This window comes from Lynx canadensis, chromosome D1 (genome assembly GCF_007474595.2).
Source record: "Lynx canadensis isolate LIC74 chromosome D1, mLynCan4.pri.v2, whole genome shotgun sequence".
Taxonomy (NCBI): Eukaryota; Metazoa; Chordata; class Mammalia; order Carnivora; family Felidae; genus Lynx; species Lynx canadensis.
This window is the reverse complement of record NC_044312.2, coordinates 106,961,500-106,985,773: the sequence shown is the minus strand read 5'-3', so window position 1 is coordinate 106,985,773 and position 24,274 is coordinate 106,961,500. Positions and strand designations below refer to the sequence as shown.

The 24,274-nt window shown below is 47.8% G+C and overlaps 1 protein-coding gene across 2 annotated transcripts; it reads left to right on the top strand.

Moving 5' to 3' along the window:
• Positions 1–4,511: 4,511 nt before the first annotated feature.
• On the top strand, positions 4,512–11,875 carry SLC22A6 (solute carrier family 22 member 6). Of its 2 annotated transcripts, none has more exons than XM_030333472.1 (10): positions 4,512–5,104; positions 5,471–5,574; positions 5,812–5,966; positions 7,210–7,378; positions 7,809–7,932; positions 8,091–8,206; positions 9,281–9,495; positions 9,596–9,704; positions 11,329–11,400; positions 11,599–11,875. In XM_030333472.1, the coding sequence occupies exons 1-10, from the start codon at positions 4,736–4,738 to the stop codon at positions 11,684–11,686; spliced, it is 1,521 nt and encodes a 506-aa protein (XP_030189332.1). In that variant the 5' UTR covers positions 4,512–4,735; the 3' UTR covers positions 11,687–11,875. The 2 variants fall into 2 exon arrangements, with proteins under 2 accessions (XP_030189332.1, XP_030189331.1); XM_030333471.1 differs by having other exon boundaries at positions 11,197–11,400.
• The last annotated feature ends 12,399 nt before the right edge of the window (positions 11,876–24,274 follow it).

Here is a 24,274-nt window from a genome sequence, read left to right as displayed (position 1 = left end):
GCCACCCAGGCGCCCCTCCTGTCCAGCCTTTAGATGGCAGTTTCGGATGAATTTCTAATTTCTGCACCGTTCGTTGGCCCGGGTAGCCAGGCCATGAGACATAAAACTCACAATTTGGCTCCTTGCTCAGAACGTTGCTATGTGCCCAGCAGGCACTCAGAGTTTGCCAGACTTCTGTCCAGGCCACTCATTTCAAACTCACATTTAGAACATGTGATCTGAGCAAGAATATTTTCTCTGACCTGTAAATCATTTATTGGAAAAGTCTCACAAAACGATAAAAATCAAGGTCACAGGTAGCCACGCACCTTAAATCCCATTTATTTAGAATTTAACAGGATAAAATTATATAAAATCCAGATGTGGCAGAAAATCTGAGATATGTGATGGCGGCTAGCATGGTCACAAGAACAACGGAAGTGAGTTCTAGATTTCCTTGCTGGGTGATCAAGGACAAATCCCTTGCTTACTCTGGGCCTTGGTGTCCCTACCTATGCATCGAGAAGTTTTCACCTGAGTGACAGCAGTCATCTCTGATGGCATGTGGCTCTCGGCCAATCAGAAGTCTCGGATTTGACCCCTTCTCAGTGAGCATGGCCAGAACTTAAGTCACATTCCACTCGATCCAGCGAATGCAACTGTGAGTGCTTAATGACATAGAGTGTCCCTAAAGAATAGTTCTCAGTTCTGCAAATCATCTGCCAGGGGAGCATTTCCAACCGGAAACTCTCCATGGTCTGGGAGGCTGGTAGGAAATCCCTGTGCTAGCCAGATGATCCCAGGAGCCAACCACAATTTCCAGGAGTCCCTGGAGTCTCCAATTGAGGCTTTTCCAGGCTCAGCCTCGCTGGAGCTGATCAGGCACGAGGGAGGGAGCTCTTCTCAAAGGCAGGGGTGGGCACACACTCAGAAAAGGAGGTTGCTTGGAGGGGCCCCACCATCTCCCCTGCTGCCCTCAACTCTCTCCCTACTCCCCCATGAGGGCACCAGGTCCTGACACGAGATTGGCCCCAGAGCTCCCAAGCTGTTTGTCCAGCTGTCCTCACATCCCCAGGCCACAAGGCTCTTATATACCTTGGCCTGGAGAATGTTGTCAGGCATCTGGACACCCACCGGGTCCCAGCCCAGAACCAACACTGGGTGGGAGGAGGGAGGCTGGGCTGAGTTACATCCCTCTCTGGGACTCCCCTATTCTCTTTTGTACATAATGAAACTACGTGATCCCTAAGACCCCTTTAATTGGGCACACCTCTAAAACAGCAGGAAACAACCTGGCTCTGAAGTTAGGTAGAGTAGGTTTGAAGCAGTCTAAGACTTCATGGAGCCAGTGCCTCAACAGACAATAACAGCCCCCCGACTTAATACAGTTTACAGTTTGCGTAAACCGCACAACGATAGCCGGGCATCTTGAGTGCTTAGAAGAGAAGTCGGAAATAAAACTGCTTCCCCTCAATACCAAGACTTGGAGGTTTATGCCTGTGAGAACTGAGAAACGCCCCTTCCCTTCCCGGCCCTTTGCATCAACTAATTCGGACAGGGCCTGGCTACCTCCCATAAAACCCTGGAACCCTAGGCATCCATGGTGTTCAGACATATGCCAAATGATGAAGTGCGGTGGATGGACGGTCAGTAGGAGGCAGATAACAGGGAGGGACATCCAGAAACCCCAAATGGAAACACACCGCAAAGGCAAGGGTCCGGCACGGGAGCTCAAACCAACAATCGGGTTAGAACATGGCGGAGAAGAGTGTTGTTGGCCTGGACACAGGAAGACTGGGGTCCTGACGTGGCTACTCCAGTGGTCAAATTGGCTACGTATGCCTGGGAAGGGAAAGGGCTGCAGCGCTTTGGAGCCCAGGCTACTCTGCTGTACTCAAGCAGAGGGTGGGGGAGCAGTTTTCCTCCTCACCTCGCAAAGATTTTCCCTACTCAAATAAGAGCATGGGCATTCTTAGAAATATTTTGGTAGGAGTCTTCAGTATGACTGGAATATCCTCGGCCAAGCGGGTATGGGATTGGTCACTCCTCAAAATAAGTCTGAGGCATCTTTTAAGGTAGGGTTTCCCAAACTTAGCACTAGTGACATTTGTGGTCCAGAAAATTCTTGATGGGGGGGGGGGGGGGCTGTCTTATGCATTGTAGGATGTTCAGCTGCATCCCTGGCGCTATGACAACCAAAAACATCTCCTGACATTGCCAAATGTCTCCTGGAGGCGGGGGGTGGGGGGCAAAATCACGCCCAGTGGGGGATCACTGTTCTTAGGGTAAGATGTGCTTAGGCCTATTTTCTCTCTAAAATCAATATAATAGTCTCACCTTTTTTTTAAAACTTTTTTAATAAAGCTTATTTATTTTGAGAGAGAGAGAGAGAGAGAGAGAGAACAAGCAGGGGAGGGATAAAGAGAGAGAATCCCAAGCAGATTCTGTGCTGCCAGCTCAGAGCCCAACATAGGGCTTGAACTCATGAACCTAAGCTGAGATCAAGTCCTGCACTTAACTGACTGAGCCACCCAGGCATCCCAAGTGTCTCACCTTTTTACCAGAAACATAATAAGAACAGCTCATTCTCACTGAGCTGCAGGGCAGTGGCTACTTTAAGATCTTTAGCTGTATTGGGGCGCGTGGGTGGCTCAGTTGGTTGAGCGTCCGGCTTCGGCTCAGGTCATGATCTCACCGTTCATGAGTTCGAGCCCCACGTCGGGCTCTGTGCTGACAGCTCGGAGCCTGGAGCCTGCTTCAGATTCTGTGTGCCCCTCTCTCTCCGCCCCACCCCTGCTTGTGCTCTGTCTCTCTCTTTCAAAAATGAACAAACATAAAAAAAATTTTTTTAAAAAAGATCTTTAGCTGTATTCACACGTTTAACCCTCCAGTAGCCCAATGAGGCAAACATGACTATTATACCCATCTTGCAAACAAGAATACTGAGATAATACAGGATTTTAGCAACCTGCCCTGTCTATACAACCAGTAAATGTGAAATAAGGATTTAGATCCAAGTAAACTGACTCCAGAGTCCATGTTGTATATACTCTGTACTATGCAAATTAAAAGCAAGAAGTTGCAACCTGCTTTATTGACATTTCCAACCCATGATCCAACCAATCAGATCTCATAGAAGCCCATCCAATCAGAACTCAGCACCGCCCTGATCCTGAATGACTCGGAAGGCAAACTGTTGGAGGAAATTGAGTGATCATCTTAGAGTCGTGGCCACGAATAAAATAAGTTCATGTTAGGGGCGCCTGGGTGGCGCAGTCGGTTAAAGCGTCCGACTTCAGCCAGGTCACGATCTCGCGGTCTGTGAGTTCGAGCCCCGCGTCGGGCTCTGGGCTGATGGCTCAGAGCCTGGAGCCTGTTTCCGATTCTGTGTCCCCCTCTCTCTCTGCCCCTCGCCCGTTCATGCTCTGTTTCTCTCTGTCCCAAAAATAAATAAACGTTGAAAAAAATTAAAAAAAAAAAAATAAGTTCATGTTCACTGAAAAAATAAAAATAAAAACTATGGACAGAGAGAACAAGACAAAGGGAAAATTTTGAATCGGGATAAGCCAGAAGGTAAAAGCTGAGACACTAGAAGAATCGATCTACATCATGCATGATGTTGGTCTTTGGTCCCCCTTCTTCAAAAATAGCCTCTGACCTCTATAGTCTCTTCCAGCTGAACAAAGCCGTGGTCCCATAAGATATGAGCTGTCCCCAGGAGACCAAAGACTGGAGTTGCCAGTTTTAGCATATAAGAAACAGGACGCCCAGGGGCACCCAGGTGGCTCAGTCGGTTAAGCATCTGACTCTTGATTTCGGCTCGGGTCATGATCTCATATGGCTCGTGAGTTCAAGCCTGGTGTAGGGCTCCGAGCTGATAATGCGGGACTTGCTTGGGATTCTCCCTCTCCTTGTTTCTCTGCCCCTCCCCTGCTCGCTCTCTCTTTCTCTCTCACACACAAAATAAATAAATAAACTTTTAAAAAATTAACGAATACAGGATGCCCAGTTAAATCTGAATTTCAGATCAATGAATGATTTTTATAAGTATGTCCCATGTAATACTAGGGATATACTTACACTAAAATAAGACGCATGTGTTGATCTGAAACTGGGAGTCCTGTATTTTCTCTGGCAACTCTTCCCCAAGACAGACTGCTTGGATCGTGTCCACTAAAAAGGAAAAAAGTCCCCTCAAGAGGCCACCACACTTCCCAGAGCCCAGTCTTCTCCCTAAAAGGAAGACAGTAAGGTCCCACCTGGCCCCTGCCACCCCCCAGGTGCCTAGACAGGCCCTCCCAGTCCATCCCCTCTCACCACTCCCGCCCCGGTCCACTCTCCTGCCCTTTATACCCACTTGGAGAATTTCCACTGACATAAGGATACTCAGGGGGTTAATCCTTCTGATACCAAGTCACACGTTAACTCATTCCCTCCAGGCCAAGGATTAAATCCTGTCCATGTAGGGGTCAGGGCTTCTGCAGACCCTGAGAGCAAAGCACCCCACCCCCAAGTGAGGGGAGGCTCGAGGGAAAGGGAGGGACAGAACACAGGGAGAGAGAGAAGGAAGGAGGGGCCGCCAGCCGGGTTCCTGTCCCCCCACAGAGCCAGCTCAGATTCGGCTCTAGGAACAAGTCAGCCACAGAAGCGGCAGCAGCTTCTCTCCTCCAGCTAAGGACAGCAGGCACACAGACGCACAGACAGAGGTGCTAGGCGGAAGTCCTCAGCCCCCAGCCGTTCAGCTGGGCCTGGCCCCATGGCCTTCAACGACCTCCTGCAGCAGGTGGGGGGTGTCGGCCGCTTCCAGCAGATCCAGGTCACTCTGGTGGTCCTCCCCCTGCTCCTGATGGCCTCCCACAACACGCTGCAGAACTTCACCGCGGCCATCCCCACCCACCACTGCCGCCCGCCCGCCGAGGCCAACTTCAGCCAGGACGGGGGGCTGGAGGCCTGGCTGCCCCGGGACAGACAGGGGCAGCCCGAGTCCTGCCTCCGCTTCACCGTCCCCCGGCGGGGACCACCCTTTCCCAACAGCACAGACGCCAACAGCACGGGGGCCACAGAGCCCTGCACCAACGGCTGGATCTATGACAACAGCACCTTCCCCTCCACCATCGTGACTGAGGTGAGGAAACCCGGGACCCCCCTGCTCTGTGTGACGACCAGACTTGCCTTCCCCACTGAGACAGACAGACAGATGCTTCCGCGCACACGCACACACACGCACACACACGCACACACCTGTCTCAGATTTTCCAGAGACCAAGATGGGAAGATAAAGAAAGAGGTTCAAGATGGGGGCCTTTGTAGAAAAGGGGGATATCAGAGTCCAGGGAAGTCTCTCAGCTACCGGGACTGGGGAAGCAAACGGGGACGGGGAGTGTCAGGGAAGGGGCTGACGCAGGTCTCAGAGGGCCAGCCCAAGGGACGGGAAGGGGAGCCTTGCAGCCCAGGCTCATCTCTGCCTGACCCTTGCCCCCTCTCCCCACAGTGGGACCTCGTGTGCTCTAACAGGGCCTTACGCCAGCTGGCCCAGTCCTTGTACATGGTAGGGGTGCTTCTTGGAGCCATGGTGTTTGGGTACCTGGCAGACAGGTCAGTCCTGGGTAGAGCCAAGGGGCCGGGCTGGGCCCCGGGCCTCGGCTGGGTTCACGGGAACCAAGTGGGAAGTCGGCCTTACCACCCAGGGGCTGGTTTGAGGACCTTCGGGGCCAGCCTCGTGATACCGCACAGGTCCTCAAAAGACCAAGGCAAACGCTCCTCTCCCTACCCAGCCTGGAACCATCAATCCTCAGGACCCCTACTGCTGTTCTCCCCTCCTTCCCCCCACAGGCTGGGCCGCCGGAAGGTGCTGATCTTGAACTACCTGCAGACAGCCGTGTCAGGCACCTGTGCAGCCTTCGCTCCCAACTTCTCTGTCTACTGTGCCTTCCGGCTCCTCTCGGGCATGTCGCTGGCTAGCATCGCCCTCAACTGCATGACACTGAGTGAGGGATGCTGGGAGGGCAGGGCGGGTCCCCACTCACTCACCTCTGACCACCCAACCCAGCAGCCACTTTCCAGCTTCCTCTCCCGGCTCCCCCCACCCCGGTCCTGCCGTTCCCACTCCTGAATCCTCCCTGCCCTCTTTTGGGTGGCCAACATAAGAGCCTTCTTCTCGAACTCCTGACCTCTCATTCAGACACAATCGCAAACTCCATTTTTTTAGGGCCAGGAGGTTCCCATGAATGACTGAAGCAGACTGGGTACAAGAGGGATTAGGGAACGGTGAGGACTGTACCCAAAGGAGAGTCGCATCCCCATCTGGAGGGGCCAGGGCCACTCAGCTGCTCTAGCCAGAAGGTTCAGGGCTGTCAGATCTCACTCCCTCCTCTTTATTAACGCAAAAATAGCCCCATTTTTTAATGTTGGAAATTAATTCCAATATTTTTAACACAGGTCAAGCCAGCATCGTGTAGACCAAACCCATTTAATGGACTGAGCGTGGTCTGTCCATGAACCATCAATGTGCTCCCTCCGTTAGGTCACTCCCTTTCCCCTGGTTCTCAGATAAAGAACCTGAGACTGGAGAGAAGGGAAAGGATTTGCCCAAGGGCATCCCTCGAGCCCAGAAGGGAATCTATGGATTGGAGGTCCTCTGGACTACAGGAATTAACCCGGGTGGGGCCAGGGCAGGACACCTAGAAAATTCAGCCCCCAAATCCAGTCTGTTTCCAAGTCATTGGCCCAGCAGCCGAATCAGGAGCCCACAAGGAACAAGGCTGGGCCTCCTCAGACCCCAGCAGAGAGGTGGTCCGACTCCCCCCTTGACCCTCCCAGATGGAGAAAAGCCGCTGTCTCCTCCGAGCTGCTCTGGCCGCTGAATCGGCCCAGGCTGGGGAAAGCCAGAGGAGAGGCTGCTGTTGAGAGAGCACTGAATGGTCAGAGACGCTCTGAAGGGAAAAGGGGCCCTCGCCAGGACAGTAGGTCGGGGGGCAGCAAACCCCAGCAGCGGGGTGGAGGGAACAATTCCTAGGGATTCTAAACCCATCTCCCCATTCCTACGTCCGCCGAAAGTCCCCCACGCCCCCCATCAGGGAGCCCACCCTCATTAGATGTGTCTTCCACTGAGCCTTGGGACAGATGAAAGTTTGGGTGGAGAGAGGGGTCTCCGCCTGTCCCGCCCCCGGGGGGTCTCCATCCACCCGCAGCCCAGCCAGATGCACCACTCTGTTCTAACCCTCTTTCCAGGTTTGGAGTGGTTGCCCATCCACACGCGGGCTTGTGTGGGCACCCTGATAGGCTACGTCTACAGCCTGGGCCAGTTCCTCCTGGCCGGTGTGGCTTATGCTGTGCCCCACTGGCGCCACCTGCAGCTGCTGATCTCCGTGCCTTTCTTCGCCTTCTTCATCTACTCCTGGTGTGTGGGGCCCAGGGTGGGCAGGGCTGCAAAGGAGCCCAGAGGGCTGCAAGGGACAAGGCATCCCCCAGATCTCACACGCGCTACCCCACAGAATCAGAGAAGGTCACACCTAGACCAGTGCCTCTGAGGCTGTGCAAGGAAGGACCTGCCCTGGGTATCTGGTTCTTCGGCTTCCCCCGGCTCTCCAGCCTGCCTGCACTGCTCTCTTTACTCGGCGCCCAAAAGCTGAGCTCCTGAGTCGGGGAATGAGTCATCACCGAGCTGGACACTGCTTTGTGGTCTTAGCGGAAGGGATCTGGCCAAACCTCTGGGTTCCCAGCCTTAAAAGAAATCCCACTGCAGGCCCCTGGGAAGCCCACCCCCTGCCCCCAGCCCAGCAGACTAGAACTGAAGCCACCTTGACCCCTAGCCTCACCCCGGCTCCCAGGTTCTTCATCGAGTCTGCCCGCTGGCACTCCTCCTCTGGGAGGCTAGACCTCACCTTGAAGACCCTGCAGAGAGTGGCCTGGATCAATGGGAAGCGGGAAGAGGGGACCAAGCTAAGTATGGAGGTAAGACCCCCCCCCCCCACAAGACCTCCTGTGACACCCTACCAGGATTCCACCCTCAAACCCTGAACTCAGGTCCCAGAGGGCTTTCCTGAGTAAGGGGTTAGGCTGGGAGGAGCTTCTGGAGGAGTCCAGGCCCTGAGCCCTGCCCATCCTGGCAGGTGCTCCGGGCCAGTCTGCAGAAGGAGCTGACCATGGGCAAAGGCCAGGCATCCGCCCTGGAGTTGCTGCGCTGCCCCACCCTTCGCCACCTCTTCCTCTGCCTCTCCATGCTGTGGTAGGCCCAGACAGACCTAGTGGCAAAGAGATAGAGAGACAGCCTGAGAGACGAAAGGCTGGCTGGGGAGAGAGAGTGGATGTAATGAGTGGAAGAAGCCAGGCAAAAGGGAGGAAAAGTCAGCACACCTGCCATGAGGGGCGGCAAGCCTCCACCAGGGACAGTCTTAAAGAACGAGATGACCTCCAGCCTCAGTTCACCCCTGGTCCCCACACTGGCCATCCATCTCTCCGTCTTCCCCTTTTACCAACTCTGTTCCAGTATGGAAACACCTCATCAGGAGTGGTCACCCCCAGAGTCCATAGAATTATACCACAAGGGCAAAGACCCGTCTGGCTTACAAAACATTTGGAGACTTTCCTGGCCCAGCAGCGCCTGCCAGAGACACAAACGTGGGCAATAAGATGCCCAAAACTCGTCTCCAAAAGTAACACTCTGGCCAAGGCCGATCCCAGCCAAAAATGTTCCTTTCCCGTTGCAACGTTCCCCATTACTCCTCTGATGTGCTACCTTCCTGATGCCGCCAACAGCAATCCCATGATAGTTAGAAGCACGCTCCACATTTCCATCGACGAATTCTCTGGGTTCCAATTTGGGATTTACTCCCGGTTGCAGGTCCTATCCAATCACCCAAGCTTCATTTCGTGGGCTCTTGACTTCTTAAGAAGCACCCATCCCAGAACCATCCCAGAACCATGCACAGGTCTGCAAAGCTCTGACCTCCCCCCGACACCTTGACCCTGAAAGATACGGCTTGAAAGTCCACCTGCCCTTGGGCCAGTAGCAACAGATAAGATAAAGACTAAAACTAAGTAAATCTTAACATGACGACTAAGCCAAAACCCCCTAATACACCGGGGACTCTAGTTAGCAGAAGATGGAGAAAGCTGGGGTATTGGAGAACTACCCCCCACTTCCACGAAATACATACTAAATGTCTGACGAAATATTAGCCAAGGCAGATTCCAGCTTCTTAAGCAGGGCACCCAGTGTGGCTCGCCCCCATTTTGAATGAGCACCCCCTCTTTTATGCCTTCCTGACAAACTCCACACCCCTCCCCCCCTCCCCACTAGGTTTGCAACTAGTTTTGCCTACTATGGGCTGGTTATGGACCTGCAGGGCTTTGGGGTCAGCATCTACCTAATCCAGGTGATTTTTGGTGCTGTGGACCTGCCTGCCAAGCTCGTGGGCTTCCTTGTCATCAACTCTCTGGGCCGCCGGCCTGCCCAGATGGCCTCCCTGCTGCTGGCAGGCATCTGCATCCTGGTCAATGGGGTGATACCCCAGGGTGAGCACCCAAGAGTACCTTGGCCCTTCATCTTTAGCCCTATCCCCAGATTCTCAGCCCCTACTCCCGAGCTCCCACTGACTCCCTCCTTTCTCGCCAGATCAGTCTATGGTCCGAACCTCCCTTGCCGTTCTGGGGAAAGGCTGCCTGGCTACCGCCTTCAACTGCATCTTCCTATACACTGGGGAGCTGTACCCCACGGTGATCCGGTGAGTGGGAGGGGTCTTGGGACAAGACTTTCCCTCGCGCATAGGTCAGACCCCAGAGCACCATCCGGAATGCCATGGCCCAAGGCCCGTCACAGCACTCATCCAGGCAGGGCATGTATCAGCCACTCGGTACACGCTCCATGGCTAACGCAGGTGTCCCTGCCCACTAAGCCCTTACCCGATCCAAGGAAAAGCTCTCCAAAGGAGCAGGGCAGAGCAGACAGCCAAGAAGTCACATCTCACGGGGCAATCGAGTGAAGCTCCACCTTGATCTCCAAGGCACAAGTTAGAAGCTGCCACCAATTCTTAATCTCATCTATAAACCAAGTGGTCCATCTGAAACCAAAGACCAAACAGGAGAGTTCTTTCTTATCACAAGGGCCACATTTAATAAGGGTGGCGCTTGGTAGCCGTACGGATACACGGAGCACTGCTTTCGGAGTGCCACAATTGGGGAGCGGGGCTGGGCATTTTTGCATTAAGAAACAAGAAACACGTGTCTGTTTTAAGAACGGGATGCAAAATTCGCAAGAGGTCAAAGAAAGGCCAGGCTGCCCTAGGCTACTCGGAACCAGCAGGGTCATGGTCACCGTCCTGTGCCTGCATGGGACTTCAGGGGAACGAGCAACAGTAGAAAGCACTCACTATGTGCCAGGCACCGTCTTAACCTTTTTGACAAATATCAACTCATTTCGTCCGCAGAGCAAGCCTATAAGGTAGGTGCTATGGCTATTCCCATTTGATGAGTGAGAAAAGTGAGCCACAGAAAGGTTAGGTGATTTGCCCAAGGTCACACAGCTTGTAAGTGTGGAAGCTTGGATTTGAACTCAAGCACTTTGTCTCCTGAGTCAATGTTTTTAACCTCTGCTTTCATAGAGAAGGTTCTGAACATAGTCTCAGCGTGCAGTCTCCAGGTCCTCTCCCCTGGGGATTCTAATCCAACAGGACTGTTTGCTCAGAGCAACTATAACTCAAAATCCACCCCCCCCCCACCCCGCCCCAGTGATCTGAGCACCACCGGCCTAACTGAACTGTCTGATTTGACAGCTCAGGAAACTGAGGCCCAGAGATGAAAAGGGACTCTTCCTAAGGTCACACAGCAGGTTAAGGGCCGAGGGGAAATTCAGTCTCCTGATTCTTTGGCCAGAGCCTTTCCCCACGTGTTTTTGGTTTTTATGGTTGTCTGTTGTTGTTTTTTTAATGTCCAAAACAGGGATGCCTGGCTGGCTCAGTCAGTAGGACATGCGACTCTTGATCTCGGGGTTGTGAGTTCAGGCCCCAAGTGGGGTCCAATAAAGAAATAAATAAAATTATTAATAAAGAAATAATTATTTTTTAAAAAGATCTCCAAGACAAACGGCAAATTGGTTTGTCAGTCAAATGGGGGAAGAGACGAGGGACCAGGAGGCCTCAGCCTGAGCTGCCCTGACCCCCGCACCTCAGCATTCGTGCCAGAACAATGACTGACACCACCCCACCTTGGGCCCCACAGGCAGACAGGCTTGGGAATGGGCAGCACTATGGCCCGAGTGGGCAGCATCGTGAGCCCACTGGTGGGCATGACTGCTGAAATCTACCCCTCCATGCCTCTCTTCATCTACGGTGCGGTCCCTGTGGCTGCCAGTGCTGTCACTGCCCTCCTGCCAGAGACCCTGGGCCAGCCACTGCCAGACACGGTGCAGGACGTGGAAAGCAGGTGGGAGCAGGGACTTACCCCAGGTCACACACCCTAGACTCCTGGGGCTTCCGGCTCCTGGAAGCAGTAGATGTTTGGGGCAGAGAGATGGTAGCCGGGCACAGCTGAGTAGAGAACTCCCCGGAAGCCCCCGGCTCCTGGCCCTGGCCTGGAGGCTGCATACCCAGGACACCACTCTCCTGCCCCCCCCCCCCCCAGGAGGAGAGGAAAGCCAAGACGGCAGCAGCAAGATCAGCAGAAGCAAATGGTCCCGCTCCAGGCTTCCGCACGAGAGAATGGACTCTGAGCACTGAGAAGGGACCTCACAGAGCCTAAAAGGAAGTGAGGGCCCCACGGGTCCTGAGCCACCCACTGGAGGAGGGGAAATGGCAGCCCAAGTGTCCAGGCTGTGGTTCAGGAAAGCACCTCCCAGGGGTCTCCCTCCGTGAATAGACTCCACCAAGACCACGTCATTAAAAGGTCCGTGTGCATCTCCTTTGGTCTCTGTCGTCTCAAATGTCATAGTCACTCCACATCAGCCAGTGGCCCAAAAGTTTATACCGTCCAATCCCTGCCCTCAACCTCCAGTATTTCATAAACCCTCCCCTGCCCCTACTTTCCACCCTCTTCCCTCCCTCCTTCTCTACCCTATTCAAATACTCCTATGAGTTTTTAATATCTTATGCTCCTCCCCTTCCCCTCCCTCCCAGTTTGGAAATTGACAAGGGACCGAATGGAAGCAGCCAATCAGAGGCTTTGTTTCAGGCTCCTCCCCCTCCGTGAGAGCAAATGGGAATCTCCTGCAGCAAAGAGGGAGAAAAAGGACCACAGACGCTGGCCCTTGATCCTCCAGATCCCAGCAGGGTCCAAACTCAAAACCAGCTTGTCACTTCCTGCCTTGCAGCTGGAGGTTCCGTCCACTAGCCACCCTAAGCCTTCCCACCACTCTTTGCGGATTTTCTTCGCTGGTCTGCCTCCTGCAGGCAGGAAGGGGAGACAAGGGAGGAGGGAAGGGGGAGGGTAGAACCGAGCCAGAGAGAGCCAGCACCAACTGCCACTTTGACGCCAGGCACTGCCCTAAGCACTTTGCATATACTGACTCGTTTAATCTTCCCAGTAACTTTCTAGAGATAAGTACTGTTTTTATCCCCCATTTGAGAAATGGGCACAGAGTGGTTAAGTCACTTGCCCAAATTCACACAGCTAGTAAATTGTGGAGTCAGGATTAGAACACAGACAATCCACCTCTGGAACGCATGCGCCTGACCCCCTCCACTGCCCAGGGCTATGAGGCACTGAGACTTTGGCCTCTTGCACCCCCAGGACTTGGCTTCTTCCCCTCCCTCCTGGACTGAAAGGAGAGAGAAGGATAAGGGGGAGTGGAAAAAGAATCCTGGTCAGAACCATGCAAAAGGAGGGATGGAAGGCAGTTTAGGGGTCACAGTCAGGAAAAGAGGAGGCTATCCGATCCCCTGTGTCGGCAAGGGAGCTCATTTCAAGGAAGTCCCGGGTGGTGGGAAAGACAGCCCTATTAGCGCCCCAGGTGGCAAGGGTCAGGGCACCAGCCATCCCCTCTTGCAAATGTGCCTTCTCAGTCATGTTTGTCCCCCTGGTTCATTGCCCATCACTCATTCCCCTGCAGCTGACTCAGCCCCTCCCCATCCCTCGGGGAAAGTCCACACCTCTGGAGTTGTACACATTGTCTTCCAGGTAAGACACAGGGCTCTAGCTGAGTCAGAGCAACCTGGAGAGGGGAGGTAACCCAGAGCTGCCCTGAAGAAGCCACAAAGCCCTGGGACGGCACACACCAGCTGCACGGAATCCATTTCCCCAGCTGCTGGCCAGGAACTTCCTGCGCTCACCCCATACCTTTGGCCAGACGGAACCTTACCTTCCTTCCATTTTTAAGTCACCAGCAGGTGACTTCTGGCCTGTCTCCTCAAGGAGTCATCTGTAGAACACTGGCTCACATCCCATCCTCTCACAGTGGCCCTGAGCCTGAGTTTTTATACTGTCACGCCTCCCTTCAGTGGTCTCAGATGTTGTCCCCAGTTTTGACCATAAGGTCCTATCATCGGCCAGCATTTGTAGGACCTTTGTGGCCACCCTCAGTTTCTCCATCTGCAGCTCTGAGCACTCCCTGGCCGGGAGGGTACACTCAGGAGGTTTCTCAACTGCATGGCCCTGGTAGACGGCTCACCAGAAGCCACCTTCCTTGGGCTCCACGCTTGTACCCCAGGACCCACCTCTACAACCCAGGCGTCGGCCCACACCAAGCCTCTTCACTTCTTTCCTTTCCCAAGAGTTTTCATGACCCCTCAGAGAATAGAGGCCCAATCAGTTCACCTTTCATATCATGTGGAAAGCTGAATAATGGACCTCCAAAGGTGTCCACATTCTAATACCTGAAACCCGCGAATATGTTACCTTACATGGTAAAAGGGACTTTGCAGGTGCCATGAAGCTGAGGATCTTGACAGGGAAATACAAAGCAAAACCACAATGAGATACCACCTCACGCCTGTGAGAATGGCTAACATTAACAACAGATGTTGGTGAGGACGTGGAGAAAGAGGAATGCTTTTGCACTGCTGGTGGGAATGCAAACTGGGGCACCCACTCTGGAACACGGTATGGAGGTTCCTCCAAAAATTAAGAATAGAACTACCCTATGACCCAGGATTGCACTACTAGGTATTTATCCAAAGGATACAAAAATACTGATTCAAAGGGGCACATGTGCTCCAATGTTTATAGCAACACTATCAACAATAGCCAAAGTACGGGAAGAGCCCAAAGGCCCATCGACTGATGAATGGATAAAGAAGATGTGGTGTATAGATACAATGGAATATTACTCAGCCATGACAAAGAATGAAATCTTGCCCTTTGCAACTACATGGACGGAACTGGAGGGTATTATGCTAAGCGAAATAAGTCAGTCAGAGAAAGACAAATATACGATTTTACCCATATGTGGAATTTAAGAAACAAAACGGATGGACAGAGGGGAAGGGAAGCAAAAAGAAGATAAAAACCGAGAAGGGGACAAACCATAAGAGACTCTTAAATACAGAGAACAAACTGAGGTTGCTGGCGGGGTGTTGTGTGGGGGGATGGGCTAAATGGGTGATGGGCATTAAAGAGGGCACTTGTTGGGATGAGCACTGTAAGCGATGAATCACTACATTCTATTCCTGAAATCATTAGTACCCTATATGTTAACCAATTTGGGCTTAAACTTTTTTAAAAAGCTAAGGATTTTGAGATGGGGAGATTATCCTGGATTATCTGGGTTGGCCTAACGTGATCATAGGAGAGGGAGGCAGGAGACCAGAGTAGGTAATAGGAGATCTGACAACAGAAACCAAAGTTTGGAGTGGTACAAGAAGGAACAACAAGCCAAGAAAGACAAGCTGATAAAGACAAGGACATGGCTTCTCCTCTGAAGCCTCCAGAAGAAACAAAGCCTTGCCAATACATTGATTTTAGATTTATGATTTCTAGAACTATAAGAAAATTGATTTGTGCTGCTCTAATCCACCAAGTCTGTGACTTGTTGCAAGAGCAGTTGGAAACTAATGCACATCCCTTATTCTCAGACGCCTCCAGGGTGTCAAACTGGCCCATAGAGGTTTTGTTTTCTCATGAGTGACTTTTTGGTGGAGATAGGGTTTTACTGTCTAGATCACCATAGGCCTCACCACTCCCTATTGTCCTATACCTGGTCAGAATCACACATTTATAATACCATACGGTCCTTGTAGCTACTAAGTTTGGAACTCCTAGACTGCTCTCTGTTAAACTCCCAACTCACTTTTATATGAATTTAAAATTATGGGAAAGATTTTTGTCCCAGGGATAGGAAGCAAAAGAAAAGCACTGGATGGACCCCATTGCCCCATTGTTCCTCCTCTTTCAAGAAAACCATCTAATGATGTTCTCTGAGATGTAGTCAAGCTCACGTTGTAGTCACAGAACTGTAGCTGACTCTATTGCAAAAAGCTGGAGTCATAAGCTAGACAAAATTGAGGCTCAGTTTCCCTGACCAGCTCTAGTGAGCTCTCTTCCTGCTTCTTCTAAACTCTTTCCCCAAGAGAAGCCTATACCCAGGAGCCAAGTTCCATCTGAGCCACACACATAGAAGAAACCAAACAGTCTGTTAGTGCCTCAATTGGTCAGGGTTTAGATTTTTTTTTTTTAATATTTATTTATTTTTGAGACAGGGAGAGACAGCATGAATGGGGGAGGGTCAGAGAGAGAGGGAGACACAGAATCTGAAGCAGGCTCCAGGCTCTGAGCTGTCAGCACAGAGCCGGACGCGGGGCTCAAACTCACAGACTGCGAGATCATGACCTGAGCCGAAGTCAGATGCTTAACCGACTGAGCCACCCAGGCGCCCCAAGGTCAGGGTTTAGATTTAGATGATAGACAATGTTGGGTCTGGATGGGATGTTCGGAACTGTGGCAGCCATCTTGTGACCCAGCAGGGAAACCAGAGCAAGGATTAAGGCAACAATTGAGAGTGACGTTGTGGAAAGATGAAACTAACCTGAGGTTTGATGATGTCATTGAGCCACTGACTTAACCAATCTTGAAGTCACCTACCTCTACTCTAATTAAGTGTAGGAATTTAAATGTAAATCCTCCTTCCTCTTTAAGCCATTGTGAATTGATTTTTCTGTGATCTACAGTTAAAGATAGCAACTGGAAAAAAAATTTTTTAATAAAATAAAAAAAGATATCAACTGGCCCCTGGGTGGTTCAGTCAGTTAAGTGTTTAACTCTTGATTTCAGCTCAGATATTAAAATTTTTTTTAATGTTTTTATTTATTTTTGAGAGAGAATGAGCAGGGGAGGGGCAGAGAGAGAGGCAGACACAGAATCTGAAGCAGGCTTCAGGTTCTGAGCTGTCAGCACAGAGCTGGGAACAGGGCTCAAGCTCACCAGCTGTGAGATCATGACCCGAGCCGAAGTCGACGCTCAACCAACTGAGCCACCCAGGTGCCCCTCAGCTCAGATCTTGATCTCAGGGTGGTTAGTTCAAGTCCCAGGTTGGGCTCCATGCTGGGTGTGGAGGCTACTTTAAAAAAAAAAAAAAAGACATCTTAATTAATATATTTTTTACAACTTTATTGAAATATAATAGACAATTAGTTGCTCATATTTATGGTGTACATTTTGATGAGTTTTAACAGAGGCATACACCCATGAAACTATCAACACAATCAAGATAATAAACATATCCATCACTACCAAAAGTGTACTCGTGGGGCACCTGGGTGGCTCAGTCTGTTACGTGTCTGACTCTTGATTTCAGCTCAGGTCATGATCTCACTATTCGTGAGTTGAACTCCTGCATTTGGGGTCTGAGCTGACAGCGTGGAGCTAATCTGCTTGGGATCCTCTCTCTCTCTCTCTCTCTCTCTCTCTCTCTCTCTCTCTCTGCCCTTCGCCTGCTTATGCTCTCTCTCTCCCAAAATAAATAAACTTTTTTTAGAAAGTTTCCTCATGCCCTTTCTTTGTGTGGACATAGGCTTCCATTTCTCTTGAACAAATATCAAAGAACAGAATGGTAGGTAGTATATAAGGCAGTTGTTTAACTTTTTTTTTTTTAATTTTAGAGAGAGAGAGCACGCAAGCAGTGGAGAGGGGTAGAGGAAGAGAGAAGGAGAATCTTTTTTTTAATGTTTATTTATTTTTGAGAGGGGTGCGGGGAGAGAATGAGTGGGGGAGGGGCAGAGAGAAAGGGAGACACAGAATCCAAAGCAGGCTCCAGACTCTGAGCTGTCAGCACACAGTCCGACACAGGGCTCGAGCCCACAAACCATGAGATCATGACCTGGGCTGAAGTCGGACGTTTAACCAACTGAGCCATCCACACTCAGCATGGAGCCCAATGCAGGATTTGATCCCACATCCCTGGAATCATGACCCAGGCAGTCCTAAGAATAACCAATTTTCCGAAGTGGTTGTAACATTTCACATTCCTACCAGCAGTATATAAGAGTTGCAGTGGCTCCACATCTTGCCAAAACTTGGTATGATCTATACTTTAAATTTTAGCCACAGTAGTGAATGTGTGGTAGTACATTATTATACTTTTAATTTGCACTTCCCTAATGACTAATGGTGTTAAACAACTTTTCAGGTACTTATTTCCATTTAGATCTCTTCTTTGGTAAAGTATCTTCAAAAATGTTGCATGTTTTTAATTTAATTGTTTGATTTCTTATGATGGAGTTGAAAGATTTTTTTAATATATTCTAGAAACAAATCCTTTGCCAGTTATGTGTTTTGCAAACATTTTCTCCAAGTTTATAGCTTGCTTTTTCATTTTTATAACAGTGACTTTTGAATGGCAAAAATTTTAAATTTTTGATGAAGGCCAATTTACTGGTTTTTTTCTTTTATAGTTTATGCTTTTTTGTGCCTTATTTTTAAAATATTTGCCAAACTGAAGGACACTAAAATTTCCTCTTAAGTTTTCTCATATAAATGTTATAGTTTTTACTCTTACATTTATGCCTATGTTCCATTTTGAGGCATCTTTGTAAATAATGTGAGGAAAGAGGGCTGTGATGCATTGCCTTTTGCATATGGATATCCAACTGTTCCAGCAGCATTTGTTCAAAGATTTTTTTTCATCAATTAATTGTCTAGACATCTTGGTCAGAGATCAAATGGCCCTGTGTGTGGCTCTATTTCTGGACTTTCTATTCCATACCACTGATCTATTTATTTGTCTTTACATGAGTACCACACTGTCTTGATTATTGTGACTTTATAATTAGTCTTGAACACAGATAGTGTAGATCCTTTAACTCTGTTTCGCTCTTTCAAAGTTGCCTTGGCTAGTCTAGAGCCTTTGCATTTCCATATAAATTTTAAAATCAACTTGTAAATTTCTGCCCCAAAAAGCTGCTGCAATTTTGGTTTGTATTACATAAAATCCAGAGATCATATTGGAAATAATTGACATCTTTTTTCATGTGTATTTATTTATTTTGAGAGAGAGGGAGAGAGAGATCGCAAAAGCGAGGAAGGAGCAGAGAGAGAGGGAGAGAGAGGATCCCAAGCAGGCTCCACGCTGTCAGCACAGAGCCCAATGCAAGGCTTGATCTCACAAACATTGAGATCATGACCTGAGCCAAAATCAAGAGTCAGACTCTCAACTGATTGAGCTACCCAGGCACCCTGGAAATAATTGCTATCTTAATATATTTTTTTTAATGTTTATTTATTTTTGACAGAGAGAGAGACAGAGCATGAGTGGGGGAGGGGCAGTGAGAGAGGGAGACACAGAATCCGAAGCAGGCTCCAGGCTCTGAGCTGTCAGCACAGAGCCCGACGCGGGGCTCAAACTCACAGACCATGAGATCATGACCTGAGCCGAAGTCAGACGCTCAACCAACTGAGCCACCCAGGCATCCCGCTATCTTAACGATATTAAATGTTCCAATCCATGATATAGTTCTCCATTTATTTAGATCTTTAACTTCTTTCAGCAATGTTTTGTAATTTTCAGTGTCTAGGCCTCGCACATATTTTATCAAATTTATCCCTAAGCATTTTATGCAATTATTAATACTTTTATTTCAATTGTCCATTCTACCATATGGATATACACTTGATTTTTGTATACTGACTTTGCATCCTGAAAATTTGTTAAGAACACATTAGTCCCAGTAGCTCCTTTCGTAAATTCCTTAGGATTTTCGGTAAAAACAATCATATTGTCTGCAAATAAAGGCAGATTTCCATCTTCTTTCCTTTCTGGAAATCTTTCATTTATCTTACTTACATTATTACATTCCAATACAATGTTGAACAAAAGTGGTGGGAGTGAATATTCTTGTTTTTTTCCTGAACTTAGAAGGAAAACATTTAGTCTTTCACAATTATGATGTTAGCTATAGTTTTCCCACAAGTGTCGCTTATCATTTTGAAGAAGTTCTCTTTTATTCCTAGTTTGCTGAGATGTTGTGGATGTTGAATTTTGTCAAATGCTCTTTCTGCATCTATCGAAATGATCATACAGGTTTTTTTAGTCTATTTACATGATGAATTACATTAATTGATTATTTACAGTTAGATCCTACTATCCAGCAATCACACTACTACATATTTACCCAAAGGGTACAAAAAAACTGATTCAAAGTGTGTGTGTGTGTGTGTGTGTGTGTGTGTGTGTGTGTGTGTGTGTGATATTATTCAGCCATAAAAAAGAATGAAATCTTCCCATTTGCAACAATGTGGATGAAGCTAAAGTATATTATGCTAAGCAAAATAAGTCAGTCAGAGAAAGACAAATACGATATGATTTCACTCATATATGGAATTTAAGACACAAAGCATCAAACTCTTGATTTCAGTTCAGGTCATGATCTCACAGTTGTAAGGTTGAGCCCTGCATCAAGGAGCCTGCTTGAGATTCTTTTTTTCTCCCTCTACCCCTCCCTCTGCCCCTTCCCCACTCACTCACACATGCTTGTGCTCTCTCTCTCGCTCTCTCTCTGAAAGAAAGAAAGAAAGAAAGAAAGAAAGAAAGAAAGAAAGAAAAGGAAAGAAAGAGAAAGAAAACAGATGAACATAGGGGGAGAAAAAGAGAGAGGGAAACTATAAAACAGACTCTTAACTATAAAGAACAAACTGAGGGTTGCTGGAGGGGAGGGGGTGGGAGGATGGGTTAAATAGGTGATAGGGATTAAGGAGGACACTTGTGATGAGCTCTGGGTGTTATATGAGCCACTAAATTCTACTTCTGAAACTAACATTACACTATATGTTAACTAACCGGAATTTAAATTAAAGCTTCAAACAAAAAAAAATAAATTAAATAAATAAAGTTAAATCAATTTTGCATTCCTGGGATAAACCTCACTTTGTCAAGATGTGTTATCCTTTTTATATATTTTTGGATTAAATTTAATAAAATTATAAAGAATTTTGCATTTATGTTCATAAGGGATACTGGTCTCTAGTTTTGTTTTACTGTAATGTTTTTGCCTATTTTTTTAAACAATTTTTTTTCTTTTTTTTTTTTTAATTTTTTTTTCCCAACGTTTATTTATTTTTTGGGGGGACAGAGAGAGACAGAGCATGAACGGGGGAGGGGCAGAGAGAGAGGGAGACACAGAATCGGAAACAGGCTCCAGGCTCTGAGCCATCAGCCCAGAGCCTGACGCGGGGCTCGAACTCACGGACCGCGAGATCATGACCTGGCTGAAGTCGGACGCTTAACCGACTGCGCCACCCAGGCGCCCCTAAACAATTTTTTTAACGTTTGTTTATTTTTGAGAGAGTGAGAGTGGGGAAGGGACAGAGAGAGACAGACAGAGACAGAGAATCCCAAGCAGGCTCAACGCTAAGCTCAGAGCTCGACTCAGGGCTCAAAGTCAGGAACTGAACCATGAGATCATGATCTGAGCCGAAATCAAGAGTCAGACACCTAACCAACTGAGCCATCCAGGCATCCCTGTTTTTGCCTAATTTTTTTAAAAAAAATTTTAACATTCATTTATTATTGAAATACAGAGAGAGACAGAGCATGAGCATGGGAGGGGCAGAGAGAGGAGGAGACACAGAATCTAAAGCAGGCTTCTGAGCTGTTAGCACAGAGCCCCACACAGGGCTCAAACTCACAAACTGCGAGATCATGACCTGAGCTGAAGTTGGACACTTAACCAACTGAGCCACCCAGGCACCCCTTTTTTTGCCTAGTTTTAAGATCAAAGTGTTATGATTGAATATTTGTATCCCTCCAAAACTCATTCGTTGAAATCTGATCCCCAATATGATAGTATTTAGAGGTGGGCCTTTGAAAGATAATTAGTTCATGAGAGTGGCATCCTCATGAATGTGATTAGTGCCCTTATAAAAAGAGGCCAGAGAGCTAGCTCTCTCTTTCTGCCATGTGAGGACACAATGAGAAGTTAGCTATCTACAACCTGGGAAAGATTCTCACCAGAGCCGAACCATGCTGGCACCATGATCTCAGACTTCTAGCCTATAGAACCATGAGAAATAGATTTCTGCTGTTAATAAGCCACACAAAAATAAATACCATAAATAAGTTTATGGTATTTTGTTATAGCAGCCTGAGCAAAGACACAAGGTAATACTGCCTCATAGAATGAGTTATGGAGTACTTTCTACTCTTCAACTTTGTATAAGTGTAGAACTTGGTATTACTTCCTCCCTTAAAATGTTTCGCAAAATTAGTCCATGAATTCACATGTGCCTGGAATTTTCCTTTCAGGGTGGTTTTTAATTACTATTTAATTTCGTTTAACATTTCTTAGAGTGGAGGTCTGCCACTGCTAAATTCCTTCAACTTTTGTATGCCTGAAAAAGCCATGATTCTGCCTTTGGACGTGAAGGATATTTTTCCTAGGTATTGAATTTTAGGTTGACAAGTTTTTTTCTTTCAGTTCTTTAAAAATATTTCTCCATTATCTTCTGGCTTGCATGGTTTCCTACAAGCTATCCAAACTCCTAAATCTATTTCTTCAACTCTGAGAGAACACCTACTTTCGTCCCTATCCCCACTGTTCTATAGCCTTGAAATGTTCACCACTGAACAAAGTCATAAGGTTCATTTTGTTTGTTTCCCTCCTCTCAAGGGATAACTGTCCTGTGCTTCCTGTTGTCTTATGTCTAAAACAGTTGTAAATAATTTTACAGGCTTTTTATTAGTTTAAGGCAGGAGAGTAAATCCAGGCTCTGTTACTTTTTGGCTGAAAGCAGAAGTCCCAACAACTGATATTATAGTCTTCATGGCTTCTTGCCAATACGTTTCTATAAATAGAAACAACTGAAAAAATAAAAAACAGTATCTTCTGATTTTTATACATCCATGAAGATAGGATGACAACAGAATTAAAGAAGACATTACTCAGGGTGGTGCCTGTGTACCTCAGTGGGTTAAATATCTCCCTTCGGCTCAGGTCATGATCTCATAGTTGGTGAGTTTGAGCCCCACGTCGGGCTCTGTGCTGACAGCTCAGAGCCTGGAGTCTGCTTCAGATTCTGTGTTTCCCTCACTCTCTGCCCCTTCCCCACTACTTCTCTCTCTCTCTCTCTCTCTCTCTCTCTCTCTCTCTCTCTCTCTCTCAAAAATGAATAAACATTTAAAAAATAAAAATAAAATAAGAAGATATTACTCAGAAATCCTGAACTTGGGGTTGAACGAAACAAACTATCAAAACACCTGTCTTGGGGTGCCTGAGTGGCTCAGTCGGCTGGGTGTCCTACTCTTGATTTTGGCTCAGGTCATGATCTTATGGTTTGTGAATTTGATCCCCATGTGGGGCTCCATGCTGACAGTGCAGAGCCTGCTTGGGATTCTCTCTCTGCTCCTCCCCTGCTCTCTGGCTCTCTCTCTCTCTCTCTCTCTCTCTCTCTCTCAAAATAAATAAATACTTTAAAATTTAAAAAAAAACTATCTTTTCTGCTCCAAAGTATGAAGCCTATTGAGAGAGAGACAGCAGTCAAATACCTCACTATGGAGTCAAAAGCAATCAAAACGCATGCTCTCTGAAGGCAGGGAGACCTCAGAAGAGAGGAAGAAGAAAAATACCCAGAAATGCCCTGTTCCTTCTCTCAGACTTGCCAGTCGGATAACTCACTTCTTATTCCACAAGGAAACAAAAAGTCAGGAGAATGGAAGTTTCTCCCATACCTCCCACCTAGCATCTTCCTTTCGGGAGGGATAAAGTCCACTTCCAATTACACTAAGAACATTGTTGTCTTACAAGCATTAAGGATGGAAAAGAAAATATTCCAGGCATGAGGAAATAGCAAGGTCCAAAATAAGTCTCCCACCATAAACAACCAAAAAACTAAAGAAAATGAGGGAAATCATTTTCAGACATTGGACAACAGGTGGTTCAGGACTGTAATTTCTTGAAAAGGGAAACAAATAATGTGAGACCTATTTATCATTACTCAGGCTTTCTTCCCCTGGGGCAATGTCTGGACTGCTATGTAGAGAAATGGAATCCAAAGAAAGTCTGCTGATATCATGGAGCTGAGGGGGACAAAACAGAAGTACAGAGTGACCAAGGCAGCTAGAATTTGCAGCATAAACTTTTGGAGAGGAAAGAGTATGCAAATATAGAGTTCCACAAATCTACAGTGTATATAGAGAACTCTGCAACTCAATATAAAGAAGTCAAACACTCGAATTCAAAATGGGCAAAAAGAAGATGGCCAATGGAATGGCCAATAAGCAAATGAAAAGATGCTTATCATCATTTGTAATCTAGAAATTGTAAACCATGAGATAGCATTACACATCCACCCAAATGGCTAAAATTCCAAAGGTGGGCCATACCAAGCACTGGAAAGAATGTGAAGTAACTGGAACTCTCATTCATTGCTGGTGGAAACAGAAAACTTGAAAACACTTTGGGAACCAACTTGCAGCTTCCGATAAAGTTAATCACACACTTACTGAATAACCCAGCAATCCCACCTCTAGGCATTTACCCAAGAGAAATTAAAACATATGTCCACATATTGGACACAGGTGTTCACAGACACTTTATTTGGAACAGTCAAAAACCGGAAACAGCCCAAATGTTCATTAACAGGTAAATGAATAAACAAATTGTGGTATACCCACATAATGGCAATAAGAAAGAATGAACTATTGGTATATTACAAAGTGGATAAATCTCAGAAACATTTGGCTGACCGAAAGAAGCCAGACACAAAAGAATATGCACTGTATGGTATTCATCTGAAATTCTAGAAAAAGCAAATCTGTTGTCCAAGGCTAAGTAAAGATTGACTGGGATATGTCACCAGGACATGGGGGAGGGGGACATGATGGAAACGTTCTATATAGTGGTTATATGAGTGTATAAGTTTGTCAGAACTTGTGAAAATG

Excerpts from the sequence above, each read along its gene's own strand:
- SLC22A6 (XM_030333471.1), top strand. The coding sequence starts at position 4,736 with ATGGCCTTCAACGACCTCCTGCAGCAGGTGGGGGGTGTCGGCCGCTTC. Across the intron at positions 5,575-5,811 it reads TTTGGGTACCTGGCAGACAG|GCTGGGCCGCCGGAAGGTGC; the intron begins GTCAGTCCTGGG and ends TTCCCCCCACAG. Across the intron at positions 8,207-9,280 it reads CTCTGCCTCTCCATGCTGTG|GTTTGCAACTAGTTTTGCCT; the intron begins GTAGGCCCAGAC and ends CCTCCCCACTAG.